Raw genomic sequence first — 20823 nt, 5'->3', positions numbered from 1 at the left:
GCAGGCTTCAAACTAGTAACAGAAAGTTGTTCTTCACAAAGCAAAGAGTCAACCTGTGGAACTCCTTGCTGCAGGAGGCTGTGAAGGCTAGAACTGGAACAGAGTTTAAAGGGAAGTGAGATCAAGTCATGGAGGTTGGGTCCATGGAGCGCTATTAGCCAGGGGGTAGGAGTGGTGTCCCTGCCCAAGGTTTGTGGAAGGCTGGAGAGGGATGGTACGAGACAAATGGCTTGGTCACTGTCTTCGGTCCATCCCCTCCAGGGTCCCTAGGGTTGGCCGCTGTCGGCAGACAGGCTACTGGGCTAGATGGACCTTTGGTGTGACCCAGGACGGCCATTGTAAGCTCAGGGCTCAGGGTCGGGGGGGTCTCAGTGGACCCCCTTGATTCTCTTGCACACCTGCTCCTGGGTGGCCAGGCTGGCAGCTATCCTGCCCAAGCCGGCCACTTTCCTGTGCCTAGTGCGGAGATCGTGGACAAGGTGCACGAAGTCCGCACTAGCCCAGGCGGGTGCCCGCCTCTTGCGGTCCCGGGCAAGGTCCTGGGAGCCGCCAGCCTGGTCCCGGGAAGAGGGGGAGGGCTGGGGGGCATCGGGTGGGTGGCTCGATCCGTGCCAGGTGCAGGGTCTGCTGGCTGGGTGCTGGCAGGTTTGCACCTGGCACGGGCACCGTAGCCAGCCCATGCCCCTTTAAGGGGTCTGGGGCCGGGAGGGGGGCAATAGAGTTTCCCTGATGTTGTCCAGAGTGGCCACCAGGGAAACCTGGGGAGGGCTAGCCTCCCACTAGTTCGAATTAAGGGGCTACACACCCCTTAATTCGAACTAGCTAGTTCGAACTAGGTTTAATCCTCGTGGAATGAGGATTACCTAGTTCGAACTAAGCGCTCCGCTAGTTCGAATTAAATTTGAACTAACGGAGCGCTAGTGTAGCACCTATGAAAGTTAGTTCGAACTAACGTCTATTATTTCAAACTAACTTTGTAGTGTAGACATACCCAAGGGGTGTGCCTGCAGGTAAGTGTGGCACTCCCTACCCACTCCTCCCACATCCCACTGGCACCCCAGTCCCTCTGGAGCCTGCACCTTCTCCCTCCACCCACATCCTGCTCCCAAACTCCCTTTCTCTTCCAGCCCCAAAACTCCCTCCAGGAGCCTGCACCCAGGCTCTCCACTTTCTGTCCCAGGCTAGAGTCAGCACCCAAATCCCATCCCACAGCCTGCACCCCAGAGCTCCACCCTCACCCCTCCAGGACCCAAACTCCCTCCCCGAGCATGTCCCTCAATCCCCTGCTCCTGCCCCGAGCCTGCACCCAGCACTCAAACTCCCTCCTAGGGGGCCCCACCTCTGCCCCACCCAAACTCCCCCTCAGAGGAGAAACAGAAGATGATTGTTTATGACAGGGTTTAGAAGATACTTGTAATCCTGTTGGTTTGGGATTCTCTTTTATATAGTAATTTATAGTATTAATCAGATATCCTAATCCAATCAGACTATACCTTCACATCCCCTGTTGCCTCTCTGCTGGAAGCCCTCAGGACAAGTGCACTCATAAGAACCTTCAGTATTCATGCAGGTTCCTCGAAGGCAAGTATCACCATCTTGAAGGCATTCATTAATGTCTGAAATCAAACCATTGCCAAAAAATTAGACAATTTCAAAATGGAAAAAATACTTAAGAGTGGCATAGTTAATATCGGTTCATCAACTTGAGGTAATAGCTTGTATTTCCTATATTTAAATAAAAATAACAATATTTAAATGTAGTGTGCCTTCTAATTGTCCTGCCAGCACAGTCATACCACAGAGTCTCCTCCTAATATTTCTTCACTGTGTTAAAAGTTTGAATGTGTACATTCTTCATTCATAGCAGGAATATCCACACAGTACTGATTACAATGCTTACTGAGACAACTCCTTCCTTCTATACTCAAGAGACAATTACACAAAATTCTCCCCCATTTCCATGTGAACTGTGGGGGTACTATACTACAAGTAACTTCAGGGACTTGAAAACCTAAAACATGAACAGTTAGAAAACACAACCTCCATAGTGACACACAAATACAGATTCTGATGTACGTGCAACACAAACAATACGATATTCCTGCAACATTAATTCTATGATATGCAAACAATACAAGCAAATCTATTGTCATTCAACTAGATGCTGAATTTTTATAAATAACGCTGCCCGGATTATGTTCCACTGCATTAATTCTATGTTGCCTGGTTACCATCTGTAACTGAGTTGCATTCATGCTTTGGTACTTCTTTTGCTGTTTTCTGAACTAAGAATGTAAGTGACTAGTCGACTATATTATACTTATCGGATAATCGACTAGTGATGCAACTAGTTGCTTCCCCAACTTGCTGCCTCTGATAGAGGCAGCAAAGTGGGGGGAGCAAGAGCGGTTACTGGGGGGAGCTGACTTAAAAGACAGTTCCCCCCAGCACTGTCTCCGTGGGAGATGGGGAGGTAGTGGCACAATGGAAACAAAATGAGTAGGGACTGAAGCAGTCTCTGCTTTGCTCCACTTCTGCTGCAATTCTGCTTTTAAAATGTACAAGACCCTCTCCGCTCCCTGCAGCATCTAAGCCTTTGCAATATACAAGAGCACATTTCAAAAGCAGAAGCCCCACGCTGTCTGTACATTTCAAAGGCTCAGGTGCTGCAGGGAGAGCGGGGCCAGCAAGGGAGTCCAGAGAGGGAGTCCCTGCTGGCCCCTTGCTCCCTGCGAGGCTTCTGCTTTTGAAATGTACAAGAGCCCCAATGGGCTCAGGCACCACAGGCAGTGTGGGGCCAGTCCCCTGCTGGCCCTGCAGGGCTTCCACTTTTGAAATGGATTCCATCAAGGTCAAAGGTGGAGGCACCCTTATAGACCAATCAAATAGTCGATGGAAATCCCATTGACTATTTGGTTAACTGATTAATCTAAATTTAACATTGTTATTCTGAACCTGTATGTTTTGGACATTACTGGGCCACCATACAAACCTTTATAAACTAGTAATGATATTAAGAATTCACACTCAGGTCCACATTGTCTGCAAATATAATTCAACGTAGCTCTACTCAAGTCAATAGAGCTATATCAAATTACATGAATGGACCGATCAAAAGCCCCTGAAGTCAATGGAAAGACTTCCATTGACTTAAATAGGCATTGAATAAAGTCTCAATTGAGAATCAGGGCCTCAGCCACTGAGAAATGAATATGATGATAACAACTGAAATGCTGCACAGATAAATGCAAGGGGGGGAATAAATCAGCTATTTTATTTTAGGAATATATGGAAAAGTGATGATAGCAAAAACACTTACATTACATGGACACTATTTAAACACTTTATTCAACTACTGCAAGGGAAGCCACTTAATATTTTATGATTGTGCCTCACTAGTTTGAGAGAAAATGAGAAAGTAAAAGAAAAGAAAATAGAAAAAACAGAATTAAGTTCTTTCTACCCATAGTCTTCTGCCTCTTAATTCAGTGAGTCTAAGGAAAATAGAATCTTCTTTGATACACAAAATAAACAGCTTTATGTGATGATTTTGATTATTCTGAGCTTTTATGCAGGACTTTTTAGCAGACCAAAATGCTGCTGCTTATTCCACTGCACATGAATCCAGAAAAAGAACATAAGGCTCCTTTTCAATTTACCTTTGCACCGAGGCCTTGTTATCACTGGAATATAATCTTTTTTTTTTAAGAGAGGTTTTCTGCATATGTGAAAGTTCTTATTTTAGATAAAATTGCACTCAATGGTGATGACGTTATGTAAACTCTTGATAAACATATTAGATTTCACATGAATGTTTTATATTTGTACCATATTTTCAACTGAAAAAAGAGTTTTATTTAAATGGTAACTAACTTTGACTGAGAGCATGTGAAAAAATTAGTTACTCCCTTGCACTGCGTAAGTGCCAAGTCCCACAAAAGGACAATGTTTTCTGCCAAATTCATTCAAAGTAAAAATTTATTAATCTTAACATACTGCACAGACCTCCCTTCTTCTAAAGTAACTGCTCAAAGTCTGTATGATCAGTGCAAGAACCCAAGGAAACAAAGCTTTTCATCTTTGATTTCTTTAAACACTGGATTCTATGAATTGCAAGAAAAACTGGCATCCTAGCCTGTGAAGGGAAGATCCTATGATTACTAACCTGGGCTACTTTTTCTCACCAACAGAGGTACCGAATCATTGCAGAGGTGGTATCTCCCCTTTTATCTGCATTTCTGATTTGGTCTTAGCTCTTTATGCAAATTTCCCGAAGCTCCTTTATGTGCAATCTTGTTCTATACATGAGACTTAAAGAGCTAGGATTTCAGAGGGTTAGCTGTGATAGTCGGTAACTGAATATTGTCATTTGAAGAAGCGCATTGTGCCCATTAAAGCTCATGATACAATCTATTTTTTTTGTTATGCAGTCTAAGGTGCTACAGGACCACTTGTTCTTTAAGCTTCTTCTCCAAATTAAAGATCTAGGAGTTGTATGTGAAGAATCACTGGAAAGATTCTTGCCCTCCTTGTGTATGTCTGCACTCCAAAGTGTGACCATCTGATAGCTTTTCTCTAAGACGAGTGGGGAATCTAAGGCCTGGGGGGCAGATGTGCCCCTAAGGATCAGGGCTCCATCCTGCACTGGGGAGCCCCCTCGCCCCACTGTTCCCCTATGGGGCTTGAGCATACTTCTACTATCCTGGGGGCCACATCAATGAGGGAATTTTTGGTTTTGGGTTTTTCCTGACTGATTTTTCTGTGGGTCAATGGTCCCCGACCCAAAAAAGGTTCCTCACCCCTGCTCTAACATAACCAGGAACCACTGTTCCTGAATCCTGAAGAAAGCCCCTTTGGACTGAAAGTTTTCACAAGATGAAGCTCATGTAAGAATCTCATGAGGCAAGGACAGAGAAAACACATGAGTTAATTTTGTATTAGTTTGATTATATCAGGCCTGAAATTTTCTTATTTGGGATATCCCCAAAAGATAGGAAGATCATTTCTTACAACACAGTGTATCTTCTGGTATTTTATTTATTCTCTTTTGTATGGCTGGTGTGCAAATAGCACCTCTGATCTTTAGAAGGATTCACCTCTGGAGAAGGGCAAATAGCATTTACACTGCTTTCCTCCCCAGCAGTAATACCACTGGGCTCCATAGGAGCTAAGCCAGGCTGCCTTGCTAGTACTCTTGGGCTACGTCTACACTGGCCCCTTTTCCGGAAGGGGCATGTAAATTTCACTAGTCGTCGTAGGGAAATCCGCGGGGGATTTAAATATCCCCCGCGGCATTTGAATAAAAATGTCCGCCGCTTTTTTCCGGCTTTTAAAAAAGCCGGAAAAGAGCGTCTAGACTGGCCCCGATCCTCCGGAAAAAGTGCCCTTTTCCGGAGGCTCTTATTCTTTGAAGTAAGAATAAGAGCCTCCGGAAAAGGGCACTTTTTCCGGAGGATCGGGGCCAGTCTAGACGCTCTTTTCCGGCTTTTTTAAAAGCCGGAAAAAAGCGGCGGACATTTTTATTCAAATGCCGCGGGGGATATTTAAATCCCCCGCGGATTTCCCTACGACGACTAGTGAAATTTACATGCCCCTTCCGGAAAAGGGGCCAGTGTAGACGTAGCCTTGATGTTTGAAGTTGTGATGGTTGGCTGCAGGCCCCCAAATGAACCACAGAAGCAGCTGTAATCCGGGCAACGTCCTAGGTGGACTTTCCAAGCTGGTAGAAGCATTTGTAACAGGGATGAATAAAACCCTCTGTTTTAAAATTTGCATAAGGAGAAGATATCCTTATTCAAAAGAAACAGTCAAATTATTCTCCTCGCCTTCCTGTTGGAGCCATAGGTGCAGCTGACAATAACTGCTTGTGTGAAAATACATGAGCTATATGGTGGTGTAGACAGACCGACCATCACCAGAATAGTGAAGACTTGAGAAGAGGAGGAGAAAAATCTATCTTCCTTTTCCATCCTCAGAAGTGGCTGTGTCTACAGATGGAATACTCAGGATCTCATTGCAAAAAAACCCCATCAATACCTTAAGTCACATACTTACCTTCACACTGGTCTCCTGTAGATGATAATGTGTAACCTTGGCTACAAATACACCTAAAAGACCCATTTGTGTTTCTGCAGTTCCCATTTGTGCAGAGATGATGTTGCTGGCATTCATCTATATCTATGAGTGAAAAAAATATATGTATTTAAAAAAGAAAACAGTAAGGCCATGATTCTGGAGATGCCTGATTTAAACAAAGGTGTCCACACCCCACTCAAACAAAACTCAAAAGTTTTAATTAAAAAAAAAAAAAAAAAAAAAAAAGCTTTTCTTTTGGTTTAGTAACAAAATAAGTATGCTCAGAATACTACTACTGGTTGAACCTCTGTAGTCTGGTACTCTCTGATCCAGCAACATTTGTGGTCCGGCATGGTTTTAATTAGCCAGATGTCCACTTATCATGGGTATGGCCAAGTTTCTCACGGTCCCATAAAGTTCGTTTACAGCCACCAGCCCTGGCTCTCCATGTTCTGTTCTGTTATTTAGCTCTAATTTACCGCTAAATGTCTTCTAAGAGCCCAGTAAGCTGTGTAAGTGTTGGTAATGCCTCTAGACAATACTGACCTCCTGTGATTTGGCAAATTCTCTGGTTCGGCACCAGTTAGGTCCTGAGGGTACCAGATTAGAGACCTGTTGATGAAACCTCAGACTAAGGATTCTCCTGAGACTTGGCTGCATTTAGGGTTCTCTCTCTCAATACTCATTTGTCCTTTGTATACACACATACATGCTTTGCCTGAGGGCTTCTTCCACCTCCCACATAGCTGGCTGAGGTAATGAGCCAGCTGGCCCACAGAGTCAGCAAAACTCACAAAACAATTTCCAATAGGCTCACCACCTTCTAATAGGGTGTGATTTCCAGGCAAACACCGGCAGGCTGTTATACAGTCAAATTTTACATAAAGATTAAATTTAGATTTTCTTTTTTAAACAGTTGCTCTATATTAGAATTAATCCTGTAACTATAATGAACCAAAAGTCTCTCTTTGCCACTATAGCCTTTGCTAATCCCTCAGTTCTTACAGTGATCTCTTCAGTTCTCACAAACATAAGCATGGTCTGCCCAGATCAACATTTGGATTTAAACAGGATACTCCAAATTGGATAGGATGCTGCAGAAAGTGGTATTGCTGATTCAGAAGAAAGTTCCAAACTATTACCCCAGAGTAGGGATGTTAAATTTTGATTAATTAACTAATCAAATAGTTGATGGTACTTCCATTGACTGATCGATTTGTTAATAAGGACTTTCGCATTTTGCCTTTGAAATGTACAAGAGCCCCAACGGAGGCTCTTGTGCATTTCAAAGATTGAAACGCTGAGTGGAGCCCGCGGCCATGGGGAGCCCCGCTGATCCCGGGCTCCACATGGGCACTTTCACTTTGAAATGTACAAGAGCTCCAGCAGGGGCTCTTGTGCATTTCAAAGTGGAAGCGCTGCATGGAGGTTGAGGTCAGCGGTGGACTCAGAGTCCTGCACTGGCCCCAGGCTCTATGCAGGCGCTTCTTTTTTGAAATGCACAAGAGCCCCAACAAGGGCTCTTGTGCATTCAAAGAGGAAGTGCAGCATGGAGCCTGGGGCCAGCGCAGGACTCTGAGTTTGAAATACTGGGGACTCCCCTGCTGAAACCGGGCTCCATGTGGCAAAGCTGCTTTGAAATGCCATGTGGAGCCTGGTGCCAGGCTCCCCGCGGCATTTCACAGCGGCAGCGCTACACGGTGCATAGGACCAGCAGGTGACTGCTTGAGAGTGCTGCTACACTTCAAAGGCAGAGGAGCCCTTATCGACTAATCGATTAGTCAATTAATCTAAATGTAATATCCCTACCCTAAAACAGTTTTAACTCAGCTTATTTGTATTTATTAGACTCTCTCAGGTATTATAATATGTTTTATAAAATATGTTACAAAGAATACAGCACACACAACAAGATCAAATTAGCACTGAAAGCTTAGCTCTTGCATTTTCCGACTTAAGTTTTAACTATGCAGCCCTTATGGTACACATTTTGCTGTTTTCCATTATAAGCTATTTTGTAAAGCATCTGCAATCCCATAATGAAAAATGTTATAGAATCATTAGATGTATTCTTCTGCGTTTTAGCCACATTCTTACCTTGACATTGGTCCCCTGCAGTAGATAATTTATAACCTTGACTACAAGTACATCTGAAAGATCCCTCGATGTTTTCACAATGTCCATTCATACAGAGATTGCCATACTCACATTCATCAATATCTGTGAATATAAAAGAAAGCATGGATATAAAATAATGCACTTGTTCCTATCTACATGGACTTTCAATAAAGTTTTCAATGGTATTTAAATTTTGTTTGACCATGGATCCAATTAACCTGGGTTTTGACATAAATGGGCAGACACTATGGATGGGCCAAAGTCCGTCCAAAACGTATTTGAAAAAATAGAATCCAGTCTAGACTAAAACGCTTTTTTTTGTTACACACATGGACCTAAGATTTGGTTCCTGAACTGTATTCTAGTGTAGGCTGACAAACAGTTCTAAAGCATGGCTCTACTAGGCTATGTCCACACTATCCTTAACTGTATACACTAATGAGTCTTTTTTCCCCCAAAATTTGCTCATTGATGCCAACACTGGTGCAGCTTGAGTGCAGACCAGGTGTTGGCATTTTTACTCCTGTCTCCTACAAACTTACTCGTACCAAGCACAGATAACACTGTTAAAAAGCTAGCAGATGCTAGTGCCTTGCAAATACCAGCGCTGCCCCATTGCTATTGTGGAAAGCATTCAGAAAAAATGTCTAGTGTGGACAGTTAAGATGTGTTAGAAACTGTTTTGCTGACAGCTTCTGTTTAACACTTATTCGGATGGTACACTGCAAGGTTTCTTTGTCTTCCACAGATGGGAAGGAACAGGAAGATTCTGGTGGTAGATCACTTAGGCCTGAAGATCCTTGTAAGTTCTATACAGAGCTAATTATAACATTAAAGATTTAAAATCAAGAGCCTGAAAGAGAAAGAGGGATTGGAGTCCAACAGAGCCCCAATAAACTCTGTTCTTTGGCTTGGAATCAGGATGGACTTGGGCTCGTTCACGAGGAGAACCAGGTCCGTGAAGACAGACCTGGCTAAGGTGAGGTGTGCCAGAACCTGTTCCCTGGACCTGTTCTGATAAACCAGTCATCTGGGCATGGGGAGACATGCATCCTGTGCTTCCTGAGGAAGGCAGCCACAATCACCATGCGTTTTGTGAATACCCAGAGGAGAAGCCAAATGGGAGCACCATAAAATGATAGTGCCAGTCCTTGAGCAGAGACCTGAGAAACTGTCTGTGAGCTGGGATAATAGAGATGGAGGTACGTGTCCTTCAAGTCCCACTAGTCCCCCAAATCCAGGAATGGTATGATAGCTGCTAGGGAGACCATTTGAAACTTGAACCTCCTGATAAAGATGTTGAAGGTCTGCAACTGGAGAGGTCCTTGGGGGTGAAGATGTGCACCATAGGGTCTGAATCCTCAATAATCTCCTCTGTCTGCACTCTGACATTCTGAGCCACCCACCTGAAGAGGTCTTGGTGGCCTTTGATATCCAAGGTAGGGAGCGTGGTGGCAGAGGTACCAGCCACCACCTCATCCTTACAATTTGATGTCCCTACTCCACAGAGTTCCTAATACTATATACATGTAAATCTACCTAAATTTAAAATGAAATGATATGCTTACTTCCCATAAAACAGGGGAAGATATAAAATGTACTGTTAAAGACCACTGGAATTGTTGGATTGTGTTTCCTAAGTGATCAAACTAAAAGGAGTGCAGGGATGGAGAACAAGAATAGGGAAAAGAACTACAAAAGACTCAGAATGGTAATTGATATGAAGGTACACCAAGAATCTGACCAATGGGCTGAATGCAGAAGCCAGGGACTCTCAAAAGTCTGCCTATAAATACCTACACCAACAGAAGAGGAGATGGATTTTTGCCATATTATTTAAAGGGCACCATATTGTAAAGCTACAGAGTCAAGAGGGAAAAAACTGTCCCCACTAGACCTACTAAAGTTCATGTGGATAATTCTAAATGGAATTCAAGTCCAAGATAAGCAGAAAATGAAGACTGATTAGATCACAAAAAGTGTGGGTGAACTGCCTTGGTTATATGTGGTTTAGAATTTTATATGAAACAAGAGAAAAGGAAAGAGTACTCTGGATGCCTTTAATAAAAGATTATATATGCCTGTAGTAATTCAAAACAGAGATGTATTGCTTGGAGCAAGCAGTTAAGTTTGTGACTCTGGGTTGAGTAATGCAGTGATTTAACATCTTTGCTTGCACTAATAATCTGCCTGGCAAAATGAAAAATGTAAGTGATGTAATTCTGGGACAGCACTAGAATATTGGTATTTTGAACCGGGTTATCTCTCTAAAGCTATTTCTGCGGAGATATAAAACTCAAACCTGATGTTAGAAAATATGCACTCTTCTCAGGCCACCTTTAAAGCTCAATATTCAACTGTACTATACAAAAATAAAGGCAACACTTTCCTTCCCAAATTATACATGGAAATCTTGTGTTGTAGAAAGAGTCCCACATCACTGCACAAACTACAGTGTTCATTCATATATATATACACACAGGCACATAAACAAATCACTTTCCTCACAACTGAAATGCAATCTGTCCAGTTAATCCAGCAGGTGGTACTTTCTGCTCCCAAAGATGCGTAACACTGTACATGATTGCACCACACCTCTGATTGCCCTTTGCTATCAGTTTCAGAAACAGATGTGAATGTGCTTGAAAAAAAAGAAGCCAAACAACTGGAGGGGAGGGGGGGGGAAGGAATCAGTAACAGAGAGGAACAGGGAACATGAAAAATCTACCATAAAACCTGAGATAAAAATGACCCTTACTGAATGGTTGTGAAACTGTTAGAGGTATGCTGAACGACTTGCTGGGAATATGAAATGTTAAACATCATGAAGTATTATAACAATTTCAAGTTTTTCTCACTTGCTTACTAACCTTAACAATAGCATTCTAGCGTATGGGTAGTTTAAAAATCTTTTAAATTTTAAAGTTTCATACTGAGTTCCATAATTCCACTTTCACATCTCAAGATACTTATATCCTAAATTTAATTTTCATTGCTCTATAGAGAGGAAGGCTCGTCTGACTCCTTCTGTCTCCAGACCAGAAATCATTTTGAAACCTTAGCACCTTCAGTTTCTATTTCAGTAACCAACAGGAGGCCCATAGTCTCGCAGCACACCAATATAATATTTGGGATACAAACACTACAAAACATACCATGGCACTCTCCATTCCAGCCTCTGAATCCTCCTGCGCATGGAACGCATTGGTAAGAGCCAGGACCATTAATGCATTGTTCATCTGGACAAATACTTTGAGTCAGACATTCATCAATATCTTTAAAAATAAGAAAATCTAGGTCAGAATCATAACAGGCTTTTGAAGAATCAACTTCTCTGATTACTATCATTGCATTTATATATTCAGTTTTGTATTTTGAGTCAGATTCTCAGCAGGTATATTTGAGAAACAGCTGTACTGAAGTCAGTAGGCCAGATCCCTCTCATCTGGTATAAATCAGCCTTCTTCCATTAAAGCCAAAAGTGCCCGACAGATTTATACCAATTGTGGATCTTTTATTTATAAATCTTTTATTTATAAATTGATTAAAGATGCAAGAGCAATCACTAGCAGCTTTGCTATTAAATTATGGAGTTAATAATAGTGGTTCTGCAGTGAAGGGCATTTTTTTTTTATTTTGATGGCACCTGACTACTACTGTGTACCACAGCCCATTTTACCAGTTAAATGAACTAAAAATGGGCAATGCTCCTTGAGGCAACCCTGAATTTCTGAGGGTATTGTCAACACTAAAAATGGCCCTGGAGAGAGATGTAAACATTCAAAAACCTTTCTTTAGAGAATGTGGGTGAATCTCATCTGTTTTCAGCACCACAGTTAACTAACTCCAGCCACTCTTAGGCATTGTAGAGGCTTGTCTCACTGGTATGGCAGGTCTCACTGTACCTACCGCTCAGCTTCCCTAGCTAAAGAGAGATTTGTTAAGAGCTGGTGTGGGGGGCAAAAGGAGAAATTGAGATTCTCCTGGCCCTTTTATGCAGAATTATATGGCTGATTAAAGACTAATAGCACAATTTATTACATAACCACATACTATTTTTTCCATCGGTCCCCTGCGTCATCCAATGGACAAAATATATTCATTCTCCCCAGCTCCTAGTGCCCCCGATCAACAGACTGCATGTCACAATCGACTCGGCACTCAATAACCTCTGCCGAGCTCTTGCCCTCACTATATTCAAGACAAGCTGTTTCTTCCTCTCTGGTGCACAAGCATAAGTAGTGGAAGTACTGAAAGCACAAAGGAAACAAACTTCCAGCTCTCAGCTCTGCGCCAGCAACACAGGATTCCCAGGAGTCTGAAGAAGCAGCCGAAGGGAAAGTATTGCTCTGCCCTACATCCCTGCATTGTCACATTGCCAGTGCAGTTTAATCTTCAGAGACTTTAGCAACCAAACTCTAACAATTCTCTATTAAGCATGTGCAAATGGCAATTGTTCAAAAGCGCAGAACATGGCCAAACGTGGGTAGTTTATCATGAAAACAGCAAAGGAGCATGACTGACACAAAGATCACCCCTTTCCAATTTTCAAGTCATTGCTCCAAAACACAGAGGCATGAGAGCTTCTGAATGAAATGGCTTTAAGACTTTAAAACAAAACAAAACACCATGGTCAAAACAATATATATTCCACAAAACAGGTTCTCAAGAACAGCTGGACCATTTTTTGAAAAATTTCCCCAAAAAACTGAGCTTGAGGCAGACATGCAGCATGGAAAATGTTTGCCCATACAGGTAAAGCCCAGCAAAGTTATAACAAACTGACAGTGGGAAGTGTTAGGCAACCGCAACTATAAGTAGCATTACCAGCTCTGCCTACGATAATATTACACTTTAATTCCAAACTCAGCAACGGTAACTTGTATTTACTCTTAAAATACAATCACTGGGTAAGTTCCAGGACTAAGATATCTGTTTGTGTGGGTGTGTAGAAGCCAGAAAGCATGGTGTTATAGAGCGAGTTAAGTATTGAGGGTGGGGGAAACAGGAATTCTGTGGGAAATAGAAGGGAGTTATTTGTGAAACTGCAGAATCTGTCAGAATGGCAAATGTCATGTGTGGGTGTAATGATGTGGCACAAATGGATCCCTTAACATACTACTTCCTTGGCTTGAAGGGTAGGTAGAGGAGGGTTTTTCCCTTAAGCAACTTTAACTAGTTTTCAGTGTAGAATGTGTTTGTAAGAATTATCTATATTATGTCATTAGAAACTATTGTCCAAAATCTCGGATAAGAAAAAAAACTGACAAAGCAGAGTGAATGTTTTCAAACAATAGTACTGTAACAGAAAATGGTTGCAACTAGGAGGAGCTATTTAACGAACACCACAGCAGCAAGTCTATTTGCTGTTCTCTCTGGAGGCTGCTATGAATGTCTGTTTTTAAATCTCCTGCCACAAAGCTGCTAAACATACTGTGAAAGGAGGTTAGACAGAAGACATGATGATGGCTTGATCTTGCAAGAGGCTGCGCAAGATATTCAGATCTTCAACTCCCACTGAAGTCAGAGAGCATTAAGGGTGCTCAATGCTTTGAACCCTAAAAGCACTCTCAAGTCCCCTTGTCTATGATAAACAATCACAAAGTGATGTATGGAAAGATAAAACAATGACAATGTTAATAATAAGTCTAGACATTTTATTTTCAAACCATGTAGGGGCTCTACTAATCTTATTTCCCTCCCATCTTTAGTACACCATATAAATAATCTACCTATGATTCTCTCATCCTCCCTTGCCCATAAAGAACAGCTAAAAGACTATGGAAGGACCATTCCCAAGACACAATGGGGAAAAAAATCCCTGGCCAATGAGATCGAGGAGTCTGAGAGACAAGCTCACTCTTCCATGTTTTGAACAGCCCACTCCCACCACATTAAAGATGTTATAAATGAACCGTCTCTCCACTCAGCTTGTGTTTGGATTGTATTTATGACCAGGTCTGAGCTTGTTCTCTGAAGCACGAGGCCAAACAAAATAAACACATTTTGCATGTGTTTCTACTTGGACTGAATTACAAATACTGATCTACAATCAGTATGTACTTAAATTTCTTCTAATAAACACAGTTGTTCCTTCATTGCTCAGCCAAGGTAGCACTATCATATGAATATGTAAATTTAAAAAAATCTCAAATGACTTGATTTCAATTTAGAAACTTTTTGTTGTCAGTAAAAATGCAACAAAAAAGGGGGGGTTATTTAAATGCTGCACTGAGTAACCCGATTTATTAATATAAGCACTTCATAATTTCTGCTAGATAATGGTGAAAATCTTCATGACCTACATTTTTAAACTGCATGCACAAAAGTATAATTAAAGTTGCTTGCTTGTATGCAACGCCTTCACTTTTGTATCCATACTGGTTGTTGGATACAAGTCCTTCTGAAAATCTGGACCAATATGTCTTATGCCAGAATAAACTAGTTTAGAACAGTCTGTACCACAGCAGGTGATGAGGATCATTTCAAACAAATATAAAAACAATGAAAAATACTTTGAACTGTCCTCTATGAAAATATTTAACAGTCATCCTCAGTCAATCAAAAGAATGTGTGGTGCTGGATTACTACCATTTTAGGGGTTATTGAAATACAGACAAGGCAAATAGGATCCTATACAATACATGATATTGTGTGTCTGATTAATTAGTATATTCTTCTATGCGGAGTACTTTTGATTAGAGCACAAATTAGGATATATTTAAAATGGAATAATTGATTGTGGTTTTAGTTCACTAATGATAAAATCTTTGTTGAGGAGGTTAAGAAAAAATTCCACAAACCATATACTTGAGAAAAAAATCATGTAAAAAAGCAAAAGGTACAATTTTTCTAGGTCAGATGTGCTAGGACTTCTCTCTCATTTTATGAAATGATAGTGTGGGGCAGCTTTTATTTCAAACAGCAAAGGTACCTCTTTCTTCAATTTCTGTTGAATGAAGATGAATCTTATTGTGGATAGACTTCATAAACAGAAAGCAATGGAAGATATTAAAATAAAGTGTTAGAGAGACTCCCGGCTAGCAGAAGTTCAAGTATTGCCCAAATTATCACCCGTCACTGAATTGCAAAAGAGCTTTACTTTTGTTGTTGTATTTATTCCTCCATGATGCATAATAGGACATGTTATATAATATTTTCATCAAATATCCAGAAGTTAACCATAACCATGATCAAATTTGCTATATGAAAATTAGAAGGTATATGATAGGTTATGATGTCCTCAAGGTGACTCCATGGCAAAAGCACCAGTTCCACAGGTGGATTGCTTCCGCACAAAGGGATCAGGACTGGGCGCCACCCTACCTGTTAATATAAAACATGGTTGCCATGTTGTCCATGAGTATGTGAACTATGCAGTTGGAAACTATGGGAGCGAAGTGTCTGCATGCGTTCCTGACAGCCCTGAGCTCGAGAAGATTGATATATAATACTGCTTTGTGAGGCAGCCACCTGCCCAGGGCAATATGATGATGCAGGTGTGTGCCCTAGCCTAATAAGGAGATGTCCATTGTGCTCTGCATGGTTGGTTCAGGTTGATGAAAAGGGATCCCTGCTAGAAGATTTTCAGGTGATGTCCATCATTTGAGAGAATCCAACACGTTGTGGAGGATCGTAACTATTTTGTGAAATGGTGCGTAGACTGATGCCAGCCAGTGCTGCAAGGTGCAGAAATGGAGACGTGACTGTTGGACAACGTAGCTGGTAGCAGTCATGTGACCCATGAGCCAAAGGCAGGTAAATACAGTAGTGGAAGGACTTGAGAGGATGGCTACCAGATCCTGCATTGCGGCGAAAAGATGGTGTGGGAGATAAACTCAGGCAGATAAAGAATCGAGGTGAGCCCCAATGAACAGGATTGTATAAGGTCATCTGTGGGATAGGTATCCTCTGTTATGACAGCTTCTTCCAGAGATGATGACGAATTGTCAGTGCGTGAATCCCTGGGAGCTTTTGTTTTGGTCTGCTCATCTGGGACTCTACCCTCCTCTTCCACTGAATCTACCATGGTTGGAAGGATGCAAGGCCTCCTCATCAGGGTTGATGGGGCCATGTAGTTGCACCTACAGGAGCCCCAGTGCTCCCATGATGGCCAATGGGGTGGATAATGCAGAGGAGGGTATGGCCTGCTAGAGTATCACAACAAGTGGCATGGTCTGTCACGGTGGGAAAAGTAGTGACAAGATGTAGTGGGGAAGGAGTATTAAGAGGAAAAAACACTCCTCTGGTCCTCTTCTCCGAACCTGGTGCCCTCAGACAGCGCCGGAGACCTCACATAGCATGAGAAAATACAGAGCAAAAACAGCACCAGAGACAGTTCCCTAGATGGAGGGAGGGAAGCATGTTGTTTGCCATTCCTATCCTGTGCTGATGGTATGTAAGAGGGTCCCAGCAGTGCTGCTCATCATGGGGAATGTCCTCCCCTGGCGCCAGAGCTATTGAGGGTATGGCATTGGGGCTGGTGCTGATACAGTAGAAAATGGCACTTATGGTTTGCAGGGCGGCTGTTTGCGTGCCAGTGCCAAGAATTTTGTCGGTGCTGGATCTTGGGTTGATGTTGACGCTGGTGCCGAGGCAGCAGAAGTGTTGCCACTTGGTGCCGTGGTACTGGAGGTGCCAGGTTCATCTCCCTTCTTACTATAGGAGACGGGGTAAGAGGAAGAGACCTCACTGGGGAGGCTCTCTTCTTCAAGCGTTTCTGGGCTAAGGGAGTAGCGGTCCTTTTCTTAGCAGCCTTACAGGAGGTCGAGGTGGCTCTGGCTCTTCAGAAGGCAGCATAGCTTTTTCAATAGAATCACTCAGAGCCAAAGCTCTCTGGGTACGTCTACACTACAAAGTTAGTTCGAACTAACTTAGTTCGAATTAGTTAATTCGAACTAAGCTAATTCGAACTAACGCGTCTAGAACTAAAAACTAGTTCGAATTAGCGTTTTGCTAATTCGAACTAGCAAGTCCACATTGAGTGGGCTCTGAACAGGGCTTAAGGATGGCCGGAAGCAGTGCTGGCAGGGCATAAGAGGAGGACTTAGAGCATGGAGATGCTGTCTCAGGCTAGCCGCGGGCTGCGCTTAAAGGGTCCCGACCCCCACCCCGGACACACAGTTCTAAGGGGTGCCCCGCTTGCAAAGAAGTTCTGGCTTGGAGTGTCCGGAGTACCCACACTGGGCACATCACACCACTCGGCCATCAGCCCGGCTGCACTTGCCGCAGGCTGCCATCTGGGGAGAGGGGGCAATTGGGGGGCTGCAGGAGAGCTTCCACCCCCAGAAGCCTGCAGAGCCAGCCCAGTCCTCCCCATCGGGGGCTCGTGCCCCATTCCTCCCTCACCTCCTTCCACTTACCCTTCCCTAGCCCCCCTTCTTATTGATGTACAAAATAAAGATAACGTTTCTTCCAACATTGACTCTGTCTTTATTGAACAAAACTGGGGGAGACTGGGAAAAGGAGGTGGGAGAGGGGAAGAGAAAGGCTGGGAGAGGGGAGGGCAACTAACATGATCAGGGGTTGGGAGCAGGTCCCAGATGAAGAAAGGCTACAGAGACTGGGACTGTTCAGCTTAGAAAAGAGGAGACGGAGCGGGGACAGGATAGAGGTCTCTAAAAGCAGGGGTTGGGTGGAGAGGGTGCATCCAGAAAAGTTCTTCCTGAGTTCCCATAAAGAAGGACTAGAGGACACCAAAGGAAAGGAATGGGTAGCAGGCTTGAAACTAGTAAGAGAAAGTTGTTCTTCTTGACAAAGCAAATAGTTAACCTGTGGAACTCCTTGCTGCAGGAGGCTGTGAAGGCTACAACTAGAACAGAGTTGAAAGGGAAGTGAGATCAAGTCATGGAGGTTGGGTCCATGGAGTAGTCTTAGCCAGGGGGTAGGAGTGGTGTCTCTGCCCAAAGTTTGTGGAAGGCTGGAGAGGGACCCCCTTGATTTTCATGCACACCTGCTCTTGGGTGGCCAGGCTGGCAGCTCTCCTGCCCTAGACGGCCACTTTCCTGTGCCTAGTGCGGAGATCGTGGACAAGGTCCACGAAGTCCGCACTAGCCCAGGAAGGTGCCCGCCTCTTGCGGTCCAGGGCAAGCTCCCGGGAGCCGCCAGCCTGGTCCCGGGAAGAGGGGGTGGGCTGGGGGACATCGGGTGGGTGGCTCTGTGCCGTGCCAGGTGCAGGGTCTGCTGGCTGGGTGCTGGCAGGCTTGCACCTGGCACGGGCACCGTAGCCAGCCCGTGCCCCTTTAAGGGGTCCGGGGCCGGGAGGGGGGCATAGAGTTTCCCTGGTGTTGGCCAGAGTGGCCACCAGGGAAACCTGGGGAGGGCTAGCCTCCCACTAGTTCGAATTAAGGGGCTACACACCCCTTAATTCGAACTAGCTAGTTCGAACTAGGCTTAATCCTCGTAAAATGAGGTTTACCTAGTTCGAACTAAGCGCTCCGCTAGTTCGATTCAAATTCGAACTAGCGGAGCGCTAGCGTAGCGGCTATTACAGTTAGTTCGAACTAACGTCCGTTAGTTCGAACTAACTTTGTAGTGTAGACATACCCTCTGTCTTTCCTGGCTCTTGCTGAGAGGCTGCGACAATACTCACATTTTTGGGGTATGTGAGTTTCCCCCAGACAATGAATACGGGGGGACCACGGGTTTAGGAGTTCTTGGACAAACAGACTGACAAGATAGACAGACACACAGGCAGACAGATGCACAAACTTTCTCAAATATATAGTAGATGAGAAAACTTGTAGGACAGATCTTGCTTTCAGTTTTACTGGTGTAAATCCATGAAAACTATTCCCAGATCTTCAAAGGTATTTGAAGCAAAACTCCCATTGACTTCAATAGGAATTAGTCTCAAATACTTAAAGGGATCTGAGCCATTGTTCCTTTGAGTTCTCTGTATTACTCTCTTATCAGGTTGGTCTGCCCCTTTAAGGACTAGGATGCAGCCGGTCTTGCTCTGGAAGGAGGCCCAAGGGGCAGATGCTGGAAATGATCTGATACAGCTTGGCAGTGTCAGGTGACTGGGTCTGATGATTACCCAGCTTGATGATACAGATGTGGTCCCCAGTGCCATGAGTGTGAGGGAAAAGAGGACAATAAGGGGATGAAAGGCCCTGCAAACTACCCCTCCCCTCATCCCTACAGCTGGTTGAAGGTTCTGACCACCAAACTGCTGGAGACTGTGGGTTGGTAGCCAAAGTCTCATGCTGGGAACCGAACTATTACTTGATATTGCCAGGCCACATTCGCTCTTTTTGTGTGTTAGACCAAAACACAGAGCCCTGAGGCATGGGTTATGAGTTGATGTGGGTGTGACAAGTTATTTTCCCCAGGCAGTGATCAAATCCACCAATCTACACATACTATGCTGGGACATGGCCAGAGGTCAGATCCACATCTATCTGGAGTCACTGGGCATTTTTCTTTGCAAAGGGAAGAGAGAAAAGGACACATGGCTGTGGGTGCAGCTGGAGCCTCCGGGAGAAGTGGAAAAAGGAGTGATCAAAGTGATGTATAAATGCTACATGAAGAGTGTGTTCACACTATGGGGCTTAACCATAGCAAGAAGGGACAGTTGGATAATGCCAAGGAAAACTGTGGAAAAGCAGACTGCCATGCCAAATTTGGGGCAGTTTGAGGGGTAAAGAGTTGTTCTGTAATTTTTAAAAATATCTCACCCTGTAGCCAATCAGTTGGGGGGGGGGGGAATCAGAGCGACTCTTGACTTCATATCTGCAAAAGCAATAACTTTTAAAATAAATAACTGACAACACTCAACGAGGTTAACCATGTCCCTGTGTAGCTATACACACAAAAATGCCTGGGAGTAAGGTTAGGGTTTTTGCCCTTTCCGAATAAATATGTCATGAAGAAAATAATTATACAGATCTCTTAGACTCCATCCTCAAATGTATATAGGCACCAAACTGATGTTGATTTTGAGGATCTAGGCTTTAGGACCTGATTGCTCACTGAGGTCATAAGGAGTATTTTCAATTACTTCAATTAATTTTGGTTCAGGACCTTAATGAGTTGTTTTAAAATTGCTTATTGTCATCATCATTTTAATAAAGAGGAGCAATCGTTACCAATGCATTCTGTTCCTTCTTCATTGGCCATGAATCCCGCTTGGCAAATGCACAGAAAACTGCCTTCTGTATTTTCACAGTGCCCAAGGGAGCACAGATGGGGTGTCTGAGCACATTCATTGATATCTGTTTAATAAATAAAAATAGAAAGATATTGAAAAATATAACATAATTGGCCATGACTCTTTTCCCTATACTCCCACAACACACACATGCCTTCGAAAAGACAAGGCTTGCAATGAGTTTTACTGTTTGAAGCCAGCTCTCTTAAACAGCCACAAGAAGGCTATATCAAAGATTTACAGATGGAAGAATCATGCTTACTGGCTTAAGCTACATGAGTACTGAAATTGCTTGAAGACAAAATAGTGGATACTATTCAAATCTTAAAATTTTCCATTTACAAGTATTTAATGCTACAAGAGTACTTGTGGTACTCCCCATATTAAGAACTAGCACATTTACCCAGAGTTACTAGGGTATATATAGAGGGGCTCAGGCCAGGGGAGCTGGGGGTGCAGGAGTCACAGTTGGCTCGGGG

At 43.4% G+C, this 20823-nt stretch overlaps 1 protein-coding gene across 9 annotated transcripts in view; it reads right to left on the bottom strand.

Moving 5' to 3' along the window:
* Positions 1–20823, bottom strand: part of LTBP1 (latent transforming growth factor beta binding protein 1) — a 321387-nt gene that overhangs the window by 82699 nt on the left and 217865 nt on the right. For all 9 annotated transcript variants that reach the window (XM_075924972.1, XM_075924973.1, XM_075924974.1 and 6 more), the window contains 5 exons: positions 20283–20408; positions 11349–11468; positions 8173–8295; positions 6055–6177; positions 1494–1616 (listed from right to left, as the gene is read on the bottom strand). In XM_075924972.1, the coding sequence (XP_075781087.1) occupies positions 1494–1616; positions 6055–6177; positions 8173–8295; positions 11349–11468; positions 20283–20408 (615 nt within the window). The remainder of the gene's footprint in view (positions 1–1493; positions 1617–6054; positions 6178–8172; positions 8296–11348; positions 11469–20282; positions 20409–20823) is intronic.

The sequence above is a fragment of the Pelodiscus sinensis genome, chromosome 3 (genome assembly GCF_049634645.1).
Source record: "Pelodiscus sinensis isolate JC-2024 chromosome 3, ASM4963464v1, whole genome shotgun sequence".
Taxonomy (NCBI): Eukaryota; Metazoa; Chordata; order Testudines; family Trionychidae; genus Pelodiscus; species Pelodiscus sinensis.
Note: the sequence above shows the minus strand (reverse complement) of the source record. Positions and strands in the feature narration are given on the sequence as shown.